This window comes from Protopterus annectens, chromosome 13.part0, assembly GCF_019279795.1.
Source record: "Protopterus annectens isolate FY-2018-M chromosome 13.part0, PAN1.0, whole genome shotgun sequence".
In the NCBI taxonomy this organism is placed as follows: Eukaryota; Metazoa; Chordata; order Ceratodontiformes; family Protopteridae; genus Protopterus; species Protopterus annectens.
Window position 1 is genome coordinate 1,228,848,470 of NC_056747.1, and position 19,669 is coordinate 1,228,868,138.

At 45.0% G+C, this 19,669-nt stretch overlaps 1 protein-coding gene across 4 annotated transcripts in view; it reads left to right on the forward strand.

Moving 5' to 3' along the window:
• Positions 1 to 19,669, forward strand: part of PSMD11 (proteasome 26S subunit, non-ATPase 11) — a 2,265,797-nt gene that overhangs the window by 125,060 nt on the left and 2,121,068 nt on the right. For all 4 annotated transcript variants that reach the window (XM_044055234.1, XM_044055235.1, XM_044055236.1 and 1 more), the window contains exon 2: positions 19,475 to 19,576. In XM_044055234.1, the coding sequence (XP_043911169.1) occupies positions 19,475 to 19,576 (102 nt within the window). The remainder of the gene's footprint in view (positions 1 to 19,474; positions 19,577 to 19,669) is intronic.

Genomic DNA, 19,669 nt, shown 5'->3' on the forward strand with positions numbered 1-19,669 from the left:
AGCACACTGCATCCATTTCTGCTACAACCACCATGGAAAACCTACCCCACAGGGGATCAGGCCTCATTCCACTAGGGTTACCTCAACCTTTACAGCTTTACTCAGGGGAGTCCCTACCAGGGACATCCTGGAGTTCTGTACACTCCACCAAACATTACTACTTGCCTATCTTTTCTAAATCCAGAGCTGGATTTGCCACAGCAGTCTTATAAGGCCTGCTAGCCAGCCGTACTACTTCTTGACTGCCTCCACCATTCCTCAGCTTTGGGAATCAACCCAAGTGTGATGACTGTGACAGTGAAACACGAAGAACATAGTACAGTTGTGTGCACTTACCATAAATGTAGATGTTCGAGTGTATTCACTGTTGCAGTCCTGGATGTTCATCGTGCATGCAGCTGCAGTCATAACAGATGGGTTTTCCTGCCGTCTGGCGGGTCCTCTGTCGGCCGAATTCCAAAATCTAGGTCCGGCGTCGGTTGTCGTCGCTTCTTCCCTGACGTTAGTGCGACAGGGGTATAAAAGAACCAGCCGACTCCATTTTCTTCAGTTTTTCTTGCCGCGCGGTGCCTGAAGCAGAAGCAGTTCGCAAGTGCCGGTCGGCCAGCTCCTGAGATTACGAATATTTTTCAACCGAAGTCTTCTTGAAAGTGAAGTACCCCGTTGGGGAAACTTTTCTTGCCTCAGACCGATGTCAGACAAAGTTAATAATTGCATTTCATGTGGGAAGCAAATACCGCATAAGGATTTTCATTCCCTCTGCATTCCTTGCTTAGACCAGACCACGACGTCTCAGCCTGTCGTTTTTGTGCTACATTCAACAGACGCACTATTAAGCGTCGGGTGGAGTTCACCCAACACTATTTTGGCAAAAAATGTAATTAAATTATGTCGTCGGATAGTCCGACTCCAGATGTCCTTCAAGGATGCATCTGCAGTCATAACATATGGGTTGTCCTGCCTCAGGCAGCCCTTCGGTCGGCCGGATTCCAAAGTCTGGGTCTGGCCTCGGCTGATGTCGCATCTTCCCCGACGTCACAGCTGCTGGGGTATAAAGGCATCAGCCGACGCCATTTTCCTCCGTCTTTCTTGCCGCGCGGTGCCCGAAGCAGAAGCTGTTCGCAAGTGCCGGTCAGTTGGATCCAGAGATTCAGCTACCGAAGACTTCTAAAAAGCTAAGTACCCCGTTGAGGACTCTTTCTTGCCTCAGCCGATGTCAAAGTAAATAATTGTTTAACTTGTGGGAAACAAATACCTCATAAGGATTTCCATTCCTACTGCCTTCCTTGCTTAGGCCCAGACCACGACGTATCAGCCTGTTTAGCCTGTGCCTCCTTCAACCGACGGACTCTTAGACGTCGGTCGGAGTTTGCAGAAGAGTTTTTTGGATCCGCTTTTGCATATAAAATGCCGTCGGAGACTCCGACTACGCATTTAGCCAAAACGCAAGGAAAAGACCGACACGCGGCCCGGTTTCGCTGAAACCACGGTTAGGCCTACCGCGAGTGTCTGTTTTGGCTGAAACCGAGGCCTCGGTTCTTCCTTCTGCCGAAATCATACCTCCGACAACCGAGGCCAGCGAGGCCCCGGCCGAGTCTGCTACAGAAATCCCTACCGAAGAAGCAAGTGCACGAGAATTGTCCGACACCATTCCTTTGGACATTTCCACTCCTGCACGTGGGGCAGCTAGGCCCCCTGCTTCTATGTCTATTAAGGCTTTCTCCAGGGCTAAAGCAGCTAAAATTACTAAAGCTTTACCTGCAAAATCAACCTCACGGAGACCTTCCTCAAGTACCCAGATTCTCAGTCTTGCTGAGGACCTTATTTCTTTGATTAGGGGTTCCCAACCTCACCCAGACAGGGCCTCCCAACCTCCTCCTGACAAAAGGCCCAGGACTGAACCCCCTGAACCTCTCTCCTCTGACTACTCCTCGGATGGATCTGATTTGTCAGACCATCACGAAGGGCCATACTCACCTTATGAGGACTCTGATGCAGAAGACTCTATCCCTTCTGCTTCCCCTCCAGAGGAATTCTCCTTTGGGGAAACTTTACACTCTGAGGGAACACTTTCAATGGCAGGGTCAGGATTTTTCTGATTCTAGAAAAAGACTAAGGACTTCCTTACACTTACCACAACATAGGCCTTTAGCCATACCACTTGTGCTAACTGTAGTTGATGCCACTGCCAAAAACCCACTACCCTCTGAAAGGGAATCAAGAGCATTAGAGAGATGGGAAAAAAAGGTTTATACATCTGCTACTCTTTCTGCCAGGGCTTTAAACTGTCAATTCCATATGATACAGTACCAGGAATATTTGTTAGACCAGCTGAATAAAAAGCTTTCTTCTCCTGAACCTTTAGACCGTAAGACCCTTCAGGATTTGGTACACAATTCTCAGCAGGTCAGTAATCATTTATTAAAATGTGTCTATGATGCACTGGAAGCTTCATTTAGATCAGCTATGACTGGGGCAGTAATTCGTAGACATGCCTGGCTAAAAGAACAATCCTTGCCGGACGATGTTAAGGCTAAACTCCTAGATGCTCCAATGGAGAAACAAAGTTTATTTGGCTCCCCTGCACAGGAGATTCTAAAGAAAGTGGAAGAAAAAGCAAAATCTGTGCAAACAGTTAAGGATTTTCTGCAGGTCCAACCTCCGAGGTTCAGCAGAAACTGGCCTTCAAAGAATTGGTCCTTTCCAGACAACTGCAAAGCACAGAGGGGCAGGAATAGACACCCAAGAGGCAGAGGTCAATCAAAAGGTGCCTACAGGGGTCGCCAGTGGCAACCTGCCAACCAGAGGAGTACTGCCACAGCTGCAACTAAATCCACTTCCACAGGACAAACACAATGACTTGACTCTGACTCCGCCTACAAGGGAACAACTGGAAGCACCCTTGGGCGGAAAATTGGCTTTATTCTCAAACAGGCATTGCATTGCAAAAGACAAATGGACATTGCAAACAATAGACAGAGGATACAGGTTTCATTTCCACACTTTACCAATCAGGAGCGGAATGCCAAACCTTCCACCAAACCAGAAGCCAGATGCTTTAAGACAAATCAACAATTTACTTCAGATGAAAGCAATAGAAAGGGTTCCATCTATGGAACAAGGCCAAGGGTTTTACTCCAGACTATTCCTTGTACCAAGAAAAGAAACCCAATGGAGGCCTATTCTCGACTTGTCCGCACTAAACACGTATCTCATTGTGCCAAAATTCAAAATGCTGACCCTACAGCAGCAACTTCCCATGTTGGGTAAGGAGTCTTGGCTGGTGACTCTAGATCTCAAGGAGGCATACCTGCACGTCCCTATACGACCAGATTGCAGAAGACACCTCAGATTTCTTGCAGGATCAGAGCATTATCAATTCTCAGCATTGCCATTTGGCTTATCTACTGCGCCCAGAGTATTCACGAAATGCCTGGCATCAGTAATTGCACATTGCAGGCTTCAGGGAATTCAAATCTACCCATACCTGGACGACTGCCTAATACAAGCGGAGAACAGGACAAGACTTACAAAGGATTTGGCCTATGTCATAGCCCTGGATCTCAACATCCAACTGCAGGCCAAATTTGTACCAGGAAAAGAGAATTCACTAGCAGACAGCTTAAGCAGAACTACCACGGATGCTCACGAATGGATGCTGCATCCAGACATCTTCAAAATCATAACAAACAAATGGGGAATGCCAGAGATAGACCTGTTCGCCTCCCCACTCAACAACCAACTAAAGAAATTCTGCTCAAGAGTATACCACCCACAAGCCTGGAAGGTGGACTCCCTCTCTTTCAACTGGAATGCCCTAACAGTGTATGCTTTTCCACCACTTTCATTGATGTACAGAGTACTACTGAAGATCAGAGAGGAACAGCCAAATGTGATACTGATAGCTCCAGACTGGCCAAGGCAGCACTGGTATCTGCTGCTGAGAAGCATGTCTCGGACGAACTCATGGCCTCTACACCTATGGCCTCTACTTCTAACGCAGAACAACTTCAAGACACTGCATCCAAACTTGAAAACACTGCAACTGACTGCCTGGAAAATTGCCTAAAACAAAGCCAAACTGTCTTATCTCAAAGGGTCAAGGACATAATCCTGGAGGCTCGTAGACCCTCCACAAGAAAGACATACTCAGCTAAATGGAAGAGATTCCTCATTTGGAGCGCTTCAAAGGGTACAAATGTCACACTGGCAAACCTAGCACACATCCTAGAATACTTAGCAGAACTGTTCCACAATGGCCTGTCATATTCTTCCATTAAGATCCATGCTTCAGCAATTTCAGCAGAATACAACATGGATCCTCCTATCTTCTCTCACCCTCTCCTCAGACAATTTTTAAGAGGGATCAGAAATGTAAAACCTCCAAGAAAACCACCTCTTCCTGCATGGGATCTCAATTTTGTGCTGGAAAAATTAACACTACCTCCTTTTGAACCAGCAGCATCAGCAGACTTACATTTCTTATCTTGGAAAACTGCTTTCCTTCTAGTAATCACTTCAGCAAGAAGAGTGTCCAAGTTACAGGCGTTAATGGCAGTGCAGCCTTTCCTTATTTTTCACCAGGATAGTGTCTCTGAGAACCAATCCTACTTTCATGCCAAAGGTGGTATCCAGGGTATCCTTGAACCAAGCTATTCATTTACCTACGTTCTTCCCTAACCCACAGAACAGGGGGGAAAAACTACTGCACACCTTGGATGTACACAGACAACTACGCTACTATCTGGACAGAACTAAAACCAGCAGAAAAACTGACCAACTTCTGGTAGCATATGCAGCTGGAGTGCAAGGAAAAGCAATTTCCAAACAGACAATCTCTAAATGGATAGGAAATTGCATTTGTTTCTGCTACTCTTTCCATGGAAAGACAGCTCCTGAAAATATCAGGCCTCACTCCACAAGAGCCACAGCCACCACTACAGCTTTCTTACGAGGCGTGGCTACCAAAGACATTTTAGAAGCTGCTACTTGGAGCTCCGTGCATACATTTGCCAAGCATTACAATCTACCTTTATACTCCAGATCCCAAGCAGGTTTTGCAACTGCAGTTTTACAGGGGATCATAACTACACCATCCTTATCTTAGTACCTCCTCCCCCAGTTTGGCTATGGTATATATATACATATGTGAATGGCTTGGAAATGTCCTGCCTAAAATGTTGGAATCTGTTTGCCTTCAAGGAAAATGAAGAATCGGAATAAATGTGACTGCTAATAAAACTGAAACAGAAAAAGTAAAAAGGATGATACACCAAAACTGTGGCAAAGATCATTATAACTTAAAAAGAAACAGAAGTGTGGCTGTATTGGCATTAGTTTCCATTTTTTGTGGTGGAATCCTATGGCTTTTGGCACCCTGCTAGATTTGGATTATTGGTGACTATTCGTGGATGCCAACGCTTTTTTGAATTATTCTACCCATATGTTATGACTGCGGATGCATCCTTGAAGGACATAGTACAGTTTTGTACCTACCATAAATGTAGATGTCAGATAGGTATGCATCTGCAGTCAGGATTACCCACCCGCCTTCCCCTCTGTGGTATTCCTAGGGTGCTTACCCCTCTTTCAGCTAGCTGGTATTTTCAATTTTTATCCAAATTTAGCCTTCCTAGAGGGCACCTGGCATCTGGGGCAAGAAACAGAGGAAAATGGCGTCAGCTGATGCCTTTATACCCCAGCAGCTCTGACGTCGGGGAAGATGCGACATCAGCCGAGGCCAGACCCAGACTTTGTAATCCGGCCGACCGAAGGGCTGCCTGAGGCAGGATAACCCATATGTTATGACTGCAGATGCATACCTATCGGACATCTACATTTATGGTAGGTACAAAACTGTACTTTTTGAGTGAAAGACGCAAAGATAAGGACCGACATACGAGGTCCGCGACTTCTACTGACACCACGCTAAAGCCGACTACAGGTGCTCCGGTTCTCAGCGAGGCACCTATGCAGCCCCTGACTACCGATGACACTTCATTAGCGGTGTCTTCTGTACTCGAGGTCGCAGGCTCTTTGGCCCACACCCCGACTGCAGATACCAAAACCACTCTTGGCGGGGAAACTCAGAGTTTAGACAGGCCTGCCACCTCTCAAGGTGTCTTCAGGCTGCCGCCTTTTTCCACTAAGGCTTTCACTAAGTCTAAAGCAGCCATGCATACTAAAAGACGAGCTCCACAGGGCCCCTCTCAAGGCTCCATGCCTAAAAAGCAGATGCTCAAAATGGCTGAGGATTTGATTACTCTTATCAGGGGTTCTCAACCCCCCTCGAACAAAAGGCCCAGAGTGGAGGAAGGATACCCTTCCTCGGATCAGGCCTCCATTACTTCAGAATATTCTGAAGACCAGGAACATTCATACTCCCCTTTTGAAGATTCTGATGCAGAGGAGTCCATTCCCTCTGTCTCCCCCCTGAGGATTACTCTTTTGGGGAGACCTTACATACCTTGAGGGAACACTTCCACTGGGAAGGCCAAGAGTACTCCGACTCCAAGAAAAGGCTTAGGGATTTCCTCTTGCTCCCTCAGCACAGGCCTCTGGCTATACCTCCTGTCTTAGACATACTAGATGATGTGTATTCGGAGGCCAGCCTCAACCCAGATTCTTTACCTCCAGCTCCATTCAAGCCGACGGGTATTACCGGGTTCCTGATTCACACCAATTCCTATACAAAAGCCATGCGGCTGACCCAGAAACTATTTCACAGGGTCCCAAGGGAATTAAGGCCTCCACTGCCAAAATCCTTTACCTTCAGAGAGAGATTACAGAGCTTTAGAAAGGTGGGGGAAAAAGGTATACACCTCGGCCACCTTAACCATGAGGGCATTAAACTGTCGGTTCCATATGATAAAGTATCAACAGTTTCTGTTATCTCAGTTGAAAAGCAAAATGTCACAACCTGAGCAACCAGACTTGAAGGAGTTGTAGGATTTGTTACATAGTGCAGAGCAAGTGGGTAAACATACCTTGCAGTGTGGTTTTGATGCTTTAGAGGCCTCATGTAGAGCTGCTGTTACAGGATCAGTCATACGTAGACATGCTTGGCTCAAAGAGCAAACCTTATCAGATCATGTCAAAGCTAAATTACTAGATGCACCTCTTCAAAAAGATGTATTGTTTGGTGTTAAAGCTGAGGAGGTATTAAAGAAAATGGAGGAAAAGGCAAAATCAATGCAAATGGTGAAAGATTTCCTTCAGGTACAACCTCCAAGTTTCAGTAGAAATTGGCCTTCAAAAAATTGGTCCTTTCCAGCCACGGATAGACCCCAAAGTGGTAGATACAGGCGCCCGAGGGGTAGAGGGCAATCTCAAGGATCATTTAGAGGCAGACAATGGCAAGCACCTACACAAAGAGGTGGTGAGGATAGTTCACAGCCATTCAGAAAGCAGAACCAATGACTTTCCCCTTTGCATGCCAAGCAAGGCTCAGATGGCAGCACCTTTAGGCGGAAAACTGGCATTTTTGAAAAATTGGCATATTGTCACAAAAGACAAATGGATCACTGACATTATAGACAGAGGCTACAGAATCCACTTTCACACCCTTCCAAAAATGAGAGGCATGCCAAACCTGCCACACAATCAAAGGGCAGAGGCACAAAAACAGATTTCAGATCTCATGGACATGAAAGCTATTCAAGAGGTACCTGCACAAGAACAGGGTCAAGGTTTTTATTCCAGACTATTCCTGGTACCAAGGAAGGGCAAAGATTGGAGACCTATTTGGACCTATCCATCCTAAACATATTTTTACTCGTACCAAAATTCAAGATGCTCACATTACAGCAGCTTCTTCCCATGCTGGGCAAGGAGTCTTGGCTGGTAACATTGGACTTCAAGGAGGCATACCTGCATGTCCCAATCAGACAAGATTGCAGAAGATACCTCAGATTTCTTGCAGGTTCAACCCATTATCAATTCTCTGCATTGCCCTTTGGCTTATCTACTGCGCCCAGAGTGTTCACAAAATGCCTGGCATCAGTAATTGCCTTCTGCAGACTTCAAGGGATACAAATATACCCATATTTGGGCGACTGCCTGATCCAAGTGGACAGCAAACACATACTTCTGAAACATCTGGCGTTTGTAATAATGTTATTGAATTCTCTGGGATACACAGTCAACAAAAAGAAATCAAGGCTAATACCCTCTCAAACAATAATTTTCCTGGGTGCCAGCTTGAATACAAATACCCAGATGGCCTACCTCACGCCAGAGAAACAAGGGCAACTAACTCAATACTTCACAAAACTGGCAACCTTCACCAGGCTGACTGCAAGGAAAATCCTGCAGGCTCTGGGATTCATGGCATCTTGCATCCTGCTAATCCCATGTGCAAAGCTGCATATGAGGAAACTTCAATGGTACCTAAAAAACGTATGGTCTCAGCATAGCCACAGTTTGGAAACAATCATACCACTGATTCCATGTCTTCAAAAGGAATTTCTGTGGTGGGCTCAAGCATGCCAAAGAAACACAGGTCTCCCATTCTGTAAGCCTCAAGCAAATCAAGTCATCACAACAGACGTCTCGGACTACGCCTGGGGGGCGCACATGACAAATCGGTGCATTCAGGGCAAATGGTCCCAAAAAGAAAGGCACCTACACATCAATCAAAAAGAAATGCTAGCAGTAATAAATGCTATTATGGCTTTCAAAGACCTACTGCATCCAGGCCAGCTATTGATAAGGACAGACAACACCACAGTAATGTGGTACATAAACAAACAGGGAGGAACACATTCATATCCCCTATGCAGGCTAGCCATGTCTCTTTGGAACATGGCTCTGGAATTACGAATCTAACTTCAAGCACAGTTCCTGCCAGGCAAGGAAAACACGCTGGCAGACGACCTAAGCAGAAATATGACAGATCCACACGAATGGAAGTTGCATCCTCAAGTTTTTACAAAGATAATTCAAGCATGGGGAAGGCCAGACATAGATCTTTGCCCCCCACAGAAATCACCAATTGACAAAATTCTGCTCAAGGACCTTTCATCCACAGGCATGGAAAGTGGACGCACTCTTTCAGTTGGACAACAATGACAGTTTATGCCTTTCCACCTCTTCCTCTGCTGCCCAAAGTTCTATTAAAAACCAGAGCAGACAGACCAAAGATGATCCTCATTGCTCCAGACTGGCCAAGACAACACTGGTACCCACTCCTGAGGAGCCTGACGTATTCCCCACCATGGATCCTGCCTCTAATGCCTCTTCTACTGACTCTTCCCAGTCAGCTGAAAACACTCAATCTAGCCGCATGGAAGATTCCTTAAATTCACAACAGACCCTACTCTCCAAGGAGGTGCAGGATGCCATTTTGGAGGCCAGAAGGCCTTCTACTAGAAAAGCCTACTCTGCAAAATGGAAACGTTTTTGTGCCTGGAATCAGAAAAAGGGTCAGAATCCTGGAATACTGAATTTACCTCAAACATTACAGTACCTAGCTGGGATGCTAATCTGTGGACTTTCATTCTCCTCCATCAAAATCCATGCCTCAGCCATTTCTGCAGAATACAACACTGATCCTCCTTTATTCTCTCACCCCCTCTTAAAACTGCTCCTCAGAGGGGCTAAGAATAATAAAACCCCCCAGGAAGCAATCCGTACCTGCTTGGGACCTCAATTTCATTCTAGAAAAACTGACCTTGCTTCCTTTTGAGCCGGCTGCTTCAACAGATCTGCAATATTTGTCCTGGAAAACGGCCTTCCTTCTGGCTATCACCTCGGCTCACAGGGTTTCGGAACTACAAGCCCTCATGGCTGTGCAGCCTTTCATCATTTTCCATCAGGACAGAGTTTCCTTACGAACCAATCCTTCCTTTATGCCAAAGGTAGTATCCAGGGTAGCCTTGAATCAGGCTATTCACATGTCCTTCATGGATGCATCTGCAGTCATAACAACTGGGTTGTCCTGTTGTCAGGCAGCCCTGCAGTCGGCCGGATTCCAAAGTCCGGATCCGGCTTCGGCTGATGTCACACTTCACCCGACGTCATCTCTGCTGGTCTCCGGGTATAAAGGCATCAGCCGACGCCATTTTCTTCAGTCTTTCTTGCCGTGGCGCCAAGCAGAAGCTGTTCGCAAGTGCCGGTCGGTCGGATCCAGAGATTTCTACTACCGAATACTACTCAAGACTTCTAAAGCTAAGTACCCCGTTGGGCACTCTTTCTTCCCTCAACCGATGTCAGAAAAAGTCAATAACTGTCTAACTTGTGGGAAACAAATACCTCATACAGACTTCCACTCTTACTGTTTGCCTTGTTTAGGCCCAGACCACGACGTAGCAGCCTGTTCGGCCTGTGCTTCCTTCAACCGACGAACGCTAGGCGTCGGTTGGAGTTGCTGAACAGTTTTTCGGTTCAGAATTTGCGTACATTATGCCGTCGGATCCTCCGACTACCCAAATTGTTAAGAACGAAAGAAAAGACCGACACTCGCGGTCCACGGTTTCGTCGAAACCATGGTGAAGCAAACCGAGTGTCTCGGTTTCGGCGAAACCGAAAACTGTTCAAAGCACAGCTGAATCTTTGACTACTTCTGAGGTTCCTGCTACCTTACTTGAATCGGCCTCTGAAATTTTACCTACTACAGTGGCTTCTAGTGAATTATCAGACACCATCCCTTTGGATGTCTCTACCCCAGCACGTGGTGCTGCTAGGCCTCCTGCAGCCATGTCCATTAAGGCCTTTGCCAGGGCTAAAGCAGCCAAGTCTACTAAATCAGTGCCTGTTAAACCCCCTCAACCAGGCCTACTTCTAGTTCACAAATGCTTACTCTGGCAGAAGATTTAATATCCTTAATTAGGGATCTCAATCTCACCCAGACAGGGCCTCTCAACCCCAGAGAAGAGACCTAGGGCAGAGCCCCGAGCCTGTGTCCTCTGATGATTCTGCGGATGACTCAGATATTACAGACCAGCCAGAGGCTCCTTTCTCCAATTATGAAGACTCAGATGCTGAAGAATCCATTCCAGCTGCTTCTCCACCAGAAGAATTCTCCTTTGGGGAAACCTTACATGCCATGCGAGAACAATTCCAATGGCAGCAACAGGATTTCTCAGATTCCAGAAAAAGACTTAGGACTTTTCTGCACCTTCCACAACACAGGCCCTTAGCTATACCTCCTGTCCTCCCTGTTGTGGACGATACCTTTAATGATGTCTGCTCTGCACCAGATTCCTTACCTCCAGCCCCTGCCAAACCAGACAGATTTTACAGGGTACCAGACACGCATCATCACCTATACAAGGCCCCTCTTGCAGACCCGAAACTATATCCCAGGGGCCTAAGGCAGTAGCCTCGACCACAGCAAAACCCTATTCCTTCTGAAAGGGAAGCCAGGTCTTTAGACAGATGGGGCAAAAAGTTTATACCTCAGCTACTCTCTCAGCTAGAGCTTTAAACTGTCAGTTTCACATGATACAATACCAAGAGTTTATGCTTGATCAGTTAACTAATAAACTATCCTCTGACGACTCTATAGATAAGAAATATGTATTAGAAATGGTAAATAACATACAACAGGTTAGTAACCATTCCTTAAAATGTGGCTATGATGCACTGGAGGCTTCATTTAGATCAGCCACGACTGGCACAGTGATAAGAAGACATGCATGGCTGAAGGAACAAGTCTTACCGGATCATGTTAAAGCTAAGTTATTAGATGCTCCTATGGATAAGACCAGTTTGTTTGGTACACCTGCCCAGCAGGTAATGAAGAAAATGGAAGAAAAGGCAAAATCTGTTCAAACGGTTAAAGATTTCTTGCAGGTTCAGCCCCAAGGTTTAGCAGGAACTGGCCTGCCAAAAATTGGTCCTTTCCTGACTCCACAAGATCCCAAAGGGGCAGGAATAGACGTTCCAGAGGCAGAAACCAATCCAGAGGAGGTGCCTACAGAGGACGACAGTGGCAAGGTAATAACAGAGGCACAGACTCAGCCACTACCACTACAACAGCACAATCACAGTGACTTAACTCTACATCCGCCTACCAGGGAACAAATAGCAGCTCCATTAGGCGGAAAATTAACCTTATTTTTGAAAAACTGGCACTACATCACAAAAGACAAGTGGATTTTGCAAACCATAGACCAAGGTTACGGTTCCACTTTCACACTCTACCAGTCAAAGAGGAATGCCAAACCTGCCTCCAAATCAAAAACAGAAGCTCTACAGCAGATAATGCAATTAGCAAAGATGAGAGCTGTGGAAAGAGTGCCAATAACAGAACAAGGCAAAGGATTTTACTCCAGACTATTCCTAGTTCCAAGAAAGGAAAAAGTTGGAGACCTATTCTCGACCTGTCCACCTTAAATACATACATCATTGTCCCAAAATTCAAAATGCTGACCCTACAGCAACTTCTTCCCATGCTGGGCAAGGAGTGTTGGCTGGTAACTCTAGATCTCAAGGAGGCATACCTGCACGTCCCCATTCGACCAATTTGCAGAAGATACCTCAGATTTCTTGCAGGATCAGAGCATTATCAATGCTCAGCATTGCCCTTTGGCTTATCTACTGCCCAGAGTATTCACAAAATGCCTGGCATCAGTAATCGCCCACTGCAGACTACAGGGAATCCAAATTTATCCATACCTGGACGACTGCCTGCTACAAGGGGACAACAAAAGCAAGCTGACAACAGATTTACAAAGGGTCATTTACTTGCTACAAGCACTGGGATACACAGTCAATTTACAAAAGTCAAGGCTGATACCATCCCAAACAAGGACATTCCTGGGCTGAATTGGACACTATAAAACAAATGGCATTCCTAACCGCAGAAAAACAAAAGAACTCCCTCTTTACTTCTTGGCTCTAACAAAACAGAACAAGTTAACAGCAAGAAAAGTCCTTCAGGCCTTGGGCTACATGGCATCATGCATAATCTTGGTTCCACATGCCAGACTACATATGAGAAAACTACAGTGGTACCTAAGGAATTTATGGTCCCAACACAGGCACAGCCTAGAAGCGGAAATTCCACTAATCCCATGCCTAAAACAGGAGTTCCTATGGTGGGCACAAGCATGCCAGTCAAACCCAGGCCTACCCTTTCACAGCTATCAAGCAAGCCAGACCATCACAACAGGCGCCTCAGACCTAGGATGGGGGCTCACATGCTGGACAAATGCGTGCAAGGATTGTGGGCGAGGATCAGCTCCACCTGCACATCAACCTAAAAGAAATGCTGGCAGTAAAACTGGCAATCCAAAATTTCAGACCATTTCTCAAAGAGGGCCATTTGATGATAAGGACAGACAACACCACAGTCATGTGGTACATCAACAAACAGGGAGGCACTCATTCATACCCCCTATGCAGAATGACTTTGGAGCTTTGGAACCTGGCACTCAGCTACAATATCCAGTTACAGGCAATATTTGTACCGGGAAAGGACAATACTCTAGCAGACATATTGAGCAGAACCACATCGGATGCCCACAAATGGATGCTACACCCGGACATCTTCAAGACCATCTCAAAGAAATGGGGAAGACCACAGATAGATCTATTCGCTTCCTCTCAATCACCAGCTCAAAAATTCTGCACAAGGACATTCCACCCACTTGCATGGAAAGTGGATTCGCTCTCCTTCAGCTGGAAAGGTCTAACAGCATATGCATTTCCACCTCTTCCCTTGATACACAAGGTATTACTAAAAATCAAGGAGAAACGTCCAAGGATAACCCTGATAGCTCCAAACTGGCCAAGACAACACTGGTACCCATTACTGAGGAGCATGTCTCGGGAAAACATGTGGCCAATACCCCTGATGCCTTTGATGTTAACTCAGAACAACTACAGCATCATGCATCTAAACCTAAAAACGTTGCAACTGACTGCATGGCACATCACATAGCAGCAACTAACCCAGAACTTTCCCAAAGGGTTAAAGACATTATCCTTGAAGCCCGCAGACCTTCAACAAGAAGGAACTATGCAGGAAAATGGAAAAGGTTTGTCATTTGGAGCACTGAAAGAGGAAAAGATGTGTCAATTATAGATATGGCTAACATTTTGGAGTATCTGGCAGAGCTTCTACATACAGGCCTGTCCTATTCCTCCATCAAGATACATGCATCAGCTATTTCAGCAGAATACAGCTTTGATCCACCTGTCTTTTCACATCCTTTACTCAGGCAGTTCCTCAGAGGAATCAAGAATGTAAAACCTCCAAGGAAACCACCGTTGCCAGCTTGGGATTTGAACTTTGTGCTAGAAAAATTGACACTCGCACCTTTTGAACCAGCAGCTACAGCGGACCTACAGCATCTATCGTGGAAAACTGCTTTCCTACTGGCAATAACCTCAGCAAGGAGGGTCTCTGAACTTCAGGCCCTAATGGCGGTACAGCCCTTCCTAATTTTCCACCAAGATAGTGTCCATGAGGACTAATCCTACTTTTATGCCTAAGGTGATATCCAGAGTGTCTTTAAACCAGGCAATCCACCTACCTACCTTCTTTCCCAACCCACAAAACAGAGGGAAAGAATGCTGCATTCCTTGGATGTACATAGACAGTTACGCTACTACCTGGACAGAACAAAAAGTAGCAGAAAAACTGACCAGCTTTTTGTAGCCTATGCAACAGGAAGGGAAGGAAAAGCAATTTCCAAACAGACAATCCCCAAATGGATAGGAAATTGCATACGATTCTGTTACTCCTTCCATGGAAAACCAATTCCACAGAACATAAGGCCTCATTCTACAAGGGCAACAGCCACTACCACAGCCTTCCTACGAGGTGTGGCAACCAAGGACATTATTGAGGCGGCTACTTGGACCTCCGTGCATACATTTGCCAAGCATTATAACTTACCTTTGTACTCCAGATCCCGAGCAGGGTTTGCCACTGCTGTGCTGCAAGGGATCCTAACCACACCATAATCTAAATTTTTCCTCCTCCCTTAGTTGGCTATGGTATTCTACCCAGTTGTTATGACTGCAGATGCATCCATGAAGGACATAGTACAGTTTTGTACCTACCATAAATGTAGATGTCCGAACTGGATAGCATCTGCAGTCAGGATTACCCTCCCTCCTTCCCCTCTGTGGTACTCCTAGGGTATTTACCCTCTTAATAGCTAGCTAGTGGGGGGAGTCTCTTATGGTGTATTTGTTTGTATATATGTACATACATGCTTATTTTCTGAGTTTGCCTTTTATCCTTTTGGAAACATTGGCATTTATCCAAAAATTAGCCTTCCAGGAAGGGCAACTGGCATCTGGGGCAAGAAACACTGAAGAAAATGGCGTCGGCTGATGCCTTTATACCCGGAGACCAGCAGAGATGACGTCGGGTGAAGTGCGACATCAGCCGAAGCCGGACCCGGACTTTGGAATCCGGCCGACTGCAGGGCTGCCTGACGACAGGACAACCCAGTTGTTATGACTGCAGATGCTATCCAGTTCGGACATCTACATTTATGGTAGGTACAAAACTGTACTTTACCTACCTTTTACCCTAATCCTCAAAACAAAGGGGAGAGACTACTACATTCCTTGGACATTAACAGACAGCTACGTTATTATTTGGACAGAACAAAGCCTTTCAGAAAATCAGAGCAACTTATTGTGTCCTATGCTACAGGTGCTCAAGGGAAGCCTATTTCCAAACAGACCGTCTCAAAATGGATAGCCCACTGCATACACTTTTGTTACTCTTTTCATGGTAAAACTATACCTGCAGGCATCAGATCTCACTCCACAAGGGCCACAGCTACCTCTGCAGCTTTCCTCAGGGGGGTTCCTACCAATGACATTTTGGAAGCAGCCACTTGGAGTTCTGTACATACTTTCTCCAAGCACTACCACCTACCATTATACTCGAAATCTAGAGCAGGCTTTGCCACTGCAGTCTTGCAGGGCATCCTGGCTCCTCCTAGTTCCACTTAGTGCCTACCACCCCTTTTTTAGCTTTGAGATTCTACCCATCTGTTATGACTGCAGCTGTATGCACGATGAACATAGTACAGTTTTGTACCTACCATAAATGCAGATGTTCGAGTGCTAATACAGCTGCAGTCCAGGTTTCCCTCCCTCCTTCCCCTCTTGGAACAGGCCTTATGGCTAACACCTCCTCATACAACCTGATGGGGGTATTCTTTTATGGTGTATTTGCTTGCAACTACTGTTTTTTGATTATATTGCATTGCATTATTGCATAAATTTATGTATTGCCTTCCTTCTGGGGGCACCTGACATCTAAAACTGAAGAAAGTAGCGTCTGCTGGTTCTTTTATACCCCTGTCGCACTGACATCGGGGAAGAAGCGACGACAACCGACGCCGGACCTAGACTTTGGAATTCGGCCGACTGAGGACCAGCCTGACGGCAGGAAAACCCATCTGTTATGACTGCAGCTGTATTAGAACTCGAACATCTACATTTATGGTAGGTACAAAACTGTACTTTATCCTCCCTCTAGCCACCTGTCTTTCTAGACTTTCTACCTATCCTCTTTTTTTTTTTTCCCCCAATATCTTATGGAAATGGTATTTACTTTTTACTGGAGGTGTTCCACACCATTTGATTGCTTCCTATTTTGGGGGCTCCTGACATCTGGGGCAAGAAAAACTGATGTAATGGCATCTGCTGCATGTTTTATACCCCTGACGTCATGGATGAGGAGACTGCATCCGACGCAGAAATCCCAAGACTCTGGTATTCGTGCCAACTGAGGGCTACCTGCAGGCAGGTAACCCAAGTGTGATAACTGCAACAGTAAATACACTAACATCTACATTTATGGTAAGTGTACACAACTGTACCTTTTGGGCTTTCCCATTCATCTTCGTCTGTTCTTTTGTCTACACACTAGTGTAGCTTGCTTCTTCATATGGCAGTCTTTTGCTATAAGGGCATATCCAGAAGGGGTGAAAAATGAAAGGAGATGGTGAACCGCTCACTGTACGTCTGGGTTCGAGACAAACCAAACTAGTAACTGTCCTGAGTGGACTTGGAGGAGAATCTACCTGACATATGCTTTTTGTGCCTACTTTTGGAGGGTGTGTAATAATAATACACTGAATGAAATGAAGGGTGATAGGAAGTTGTACACAGGTTTAGCAAAACGCAGGTCAGGGTTTGGAGAACTGCACTGGCAGCTTTATGAATCTTTTTATTTTTATTTAGACCTGTGAAGCATCTTCCTGAGGAGGTTGCAGGTTCAGGGGAAAGTTTGAGGGAGTGCACTTGGTTTAGACAAATTAAGTATTAATGGGCAAATGTAATCTTTAAGTCAGTGCAGCCTTAACTAGTGGACATTGAAAAAGCAGTCTGCTGTCTGTGTATCTTTGTGCGAGAATGACGTCAGTCTATTTTTTCGGTAATGAGATATTTCAACAATATTTCCAAACATCCACACTGTTTTCTCACATCAGCTTTTTGCATGGGAGTGAGAATTTTAAGTAATTTTATGGGTATTTAATTGCACAAAATGTATTGCTATAGGATATAGTTTCATAAGATTGTTTGCTTTTATGGATGACTAGAAGTTAATAGATTCAGATAAGTAAAACTGGTTGCAGATATCAAAGAAATGTGAAAAAAACATAGCACACACAGGCTAATGAAGGTTATTTAGGTACATGCTAATTTCATATTCATGATGTTAAAATAGTGGACAAGACATAATAGGGGATTTTGATCTGGTTTCCAATCATAACCAGCTCGTGTTGAGATATGGATGCCAAGAAATTCATCTCGATAGCAAAACAAGGAATTATCTGCAGTTATAGAAAAGGTGTCAACTGTTTTGCCGTCATTCAGAGCCATAAAGCACTTGGCAAATGCTGTCAGAAATGGCATTAACACTTTTATTTTGTCAGGTACTTGTTATGGCATAGACAGCAGGCAGAAAGAACTCTGTTCTTAATTCTTAGGTTCATAGGTTCATAGGTTCATACTAGGCTATCTGCCCGAGGGCATTTACAAGCCTAGCCCATCGTTTTGTGGCTTAGGCCACCCCTTTAGTATGGGGAACTATACCCATTATTTTTCTGTGCCTCTGTCGAGCAGTGACACTGAGGTAATCCCTGGGGTATATCTGCGATCTCCCATCCATTGGTCAAGATTTCTCTTGAACAAGGCCAGCGAGGTGCTCTGCCTCACATGTACCGGGATTTTGTTCCACAGCATAGGAGTCTTTGGGTGATGAATCTATCCCTCCAGCACGTATTAATAGCCGTGTCAAGGTTTAAGTCTCCGCCCTTGTGGCTCTGATGGATCTAGATTTTTGAGGTGAAGCATATTCATCAAATCTGGGTTTGACATGGCCTTGTATGTTAGGCAAAGGTCACCTCTGAGCAAGCGGTGGCGACTGAATAGAGCTGGAGTTCTTTCAGTCGGGCAGCATAGGACAGATTTTGAGACCCTTTATCCTTTTGGTGAGGAACTTTTGTGGCCTCTCCAGCTGCTGCAAGTGTCGGGTCAGATACATTCCGAATGGGGCATTGTACTCAATCATTGGTCTGATGAGTGATGAGTAAAGGGAGACTATGACCTCCCTTGATCTAGATGAGAATCCCTTCATGATAAGGTGGGCAATGTAGAAGGTCTTCCTAACTACTTTAGCTACATGGGTGTCGAATGACAGACTACTATCAACCTGGGTCCCCAGGTCCCTGATAACTTCTTCTGTGCTCAGTGGATTGCCACCTATTTGGTAGCTAGGGGTAACCTTGTTTTTCCTCCTCTCTTTGTTCAGTATTTCTAAGATTAACTAGTGTGACACCAGATATTAACATTAAGATCAGATCTTGCGCTATCGAAGCAATTCACCCTCCGATGTCTGGAAAATGACAAATCCGTTATCACCATGCTCCATGCACTAAAGTATCTTGTACATTATCACAGCCAATCAGATGATCTAAGGAATGTAATGGTAGTGCAGCAGAAGGGATCTGTATGTAAAGGAAAAGAAAACTTGGAAATGGTTTAAAAAAAAAAAAAAAAAAAAAGGTGGGAACCAAAAATTTTGACATGGGAGAGTTGGAGAGCAATTGACCTCGAGTGTGTGTGTGTGTGTTTTTAAAAAATATTCAATGATTATTTTTCTGTGTTTTGAGGTACCTCGTCTTTCATTTGTTTGGCGTAAGTTAATTTACTTGCTATTAAGCATGTCCACTAATAATGCCGATAAGATCATCTTGGTAAACACAGCTATCAGTACTTTATATTTTAAGAGCCATTGTTGAGTATCTACAGTCTCTCATGCTTTTTTTTTTTTTTTTTTTTTCCTATTAATTTCATAAGTACCGCACTTCAGAAAGGTATTATCAGCTATGCTTAACTGAGCTCCCACATTCAACAAAACATTAAAAAAAGACTATTACTTTGTCAGCATCTTTGTGGCTGCAATAACTCTTAAGATGTGGTGAAGTTGAAAAATACATGTGCAGCCTAATGTAAGCATACTGAAAACATTATTTTTAATGTTTCTTTCTAGTGAAGCGTGATGTACAAGATACCGATGAGGAGGCCGTACGAGTTAAAGAACAGAGTATTCTTGAACTTGGGACACTGCTTGCCAAGACTGGACAAGCTGCAGGTAACAACAGATTTTGAATAGGGTTGATTCACTAAGTGTTGGAGAAGCCTTGCATTTTTATGGACAGCAAAACTATACAAACACTCTGCAAGA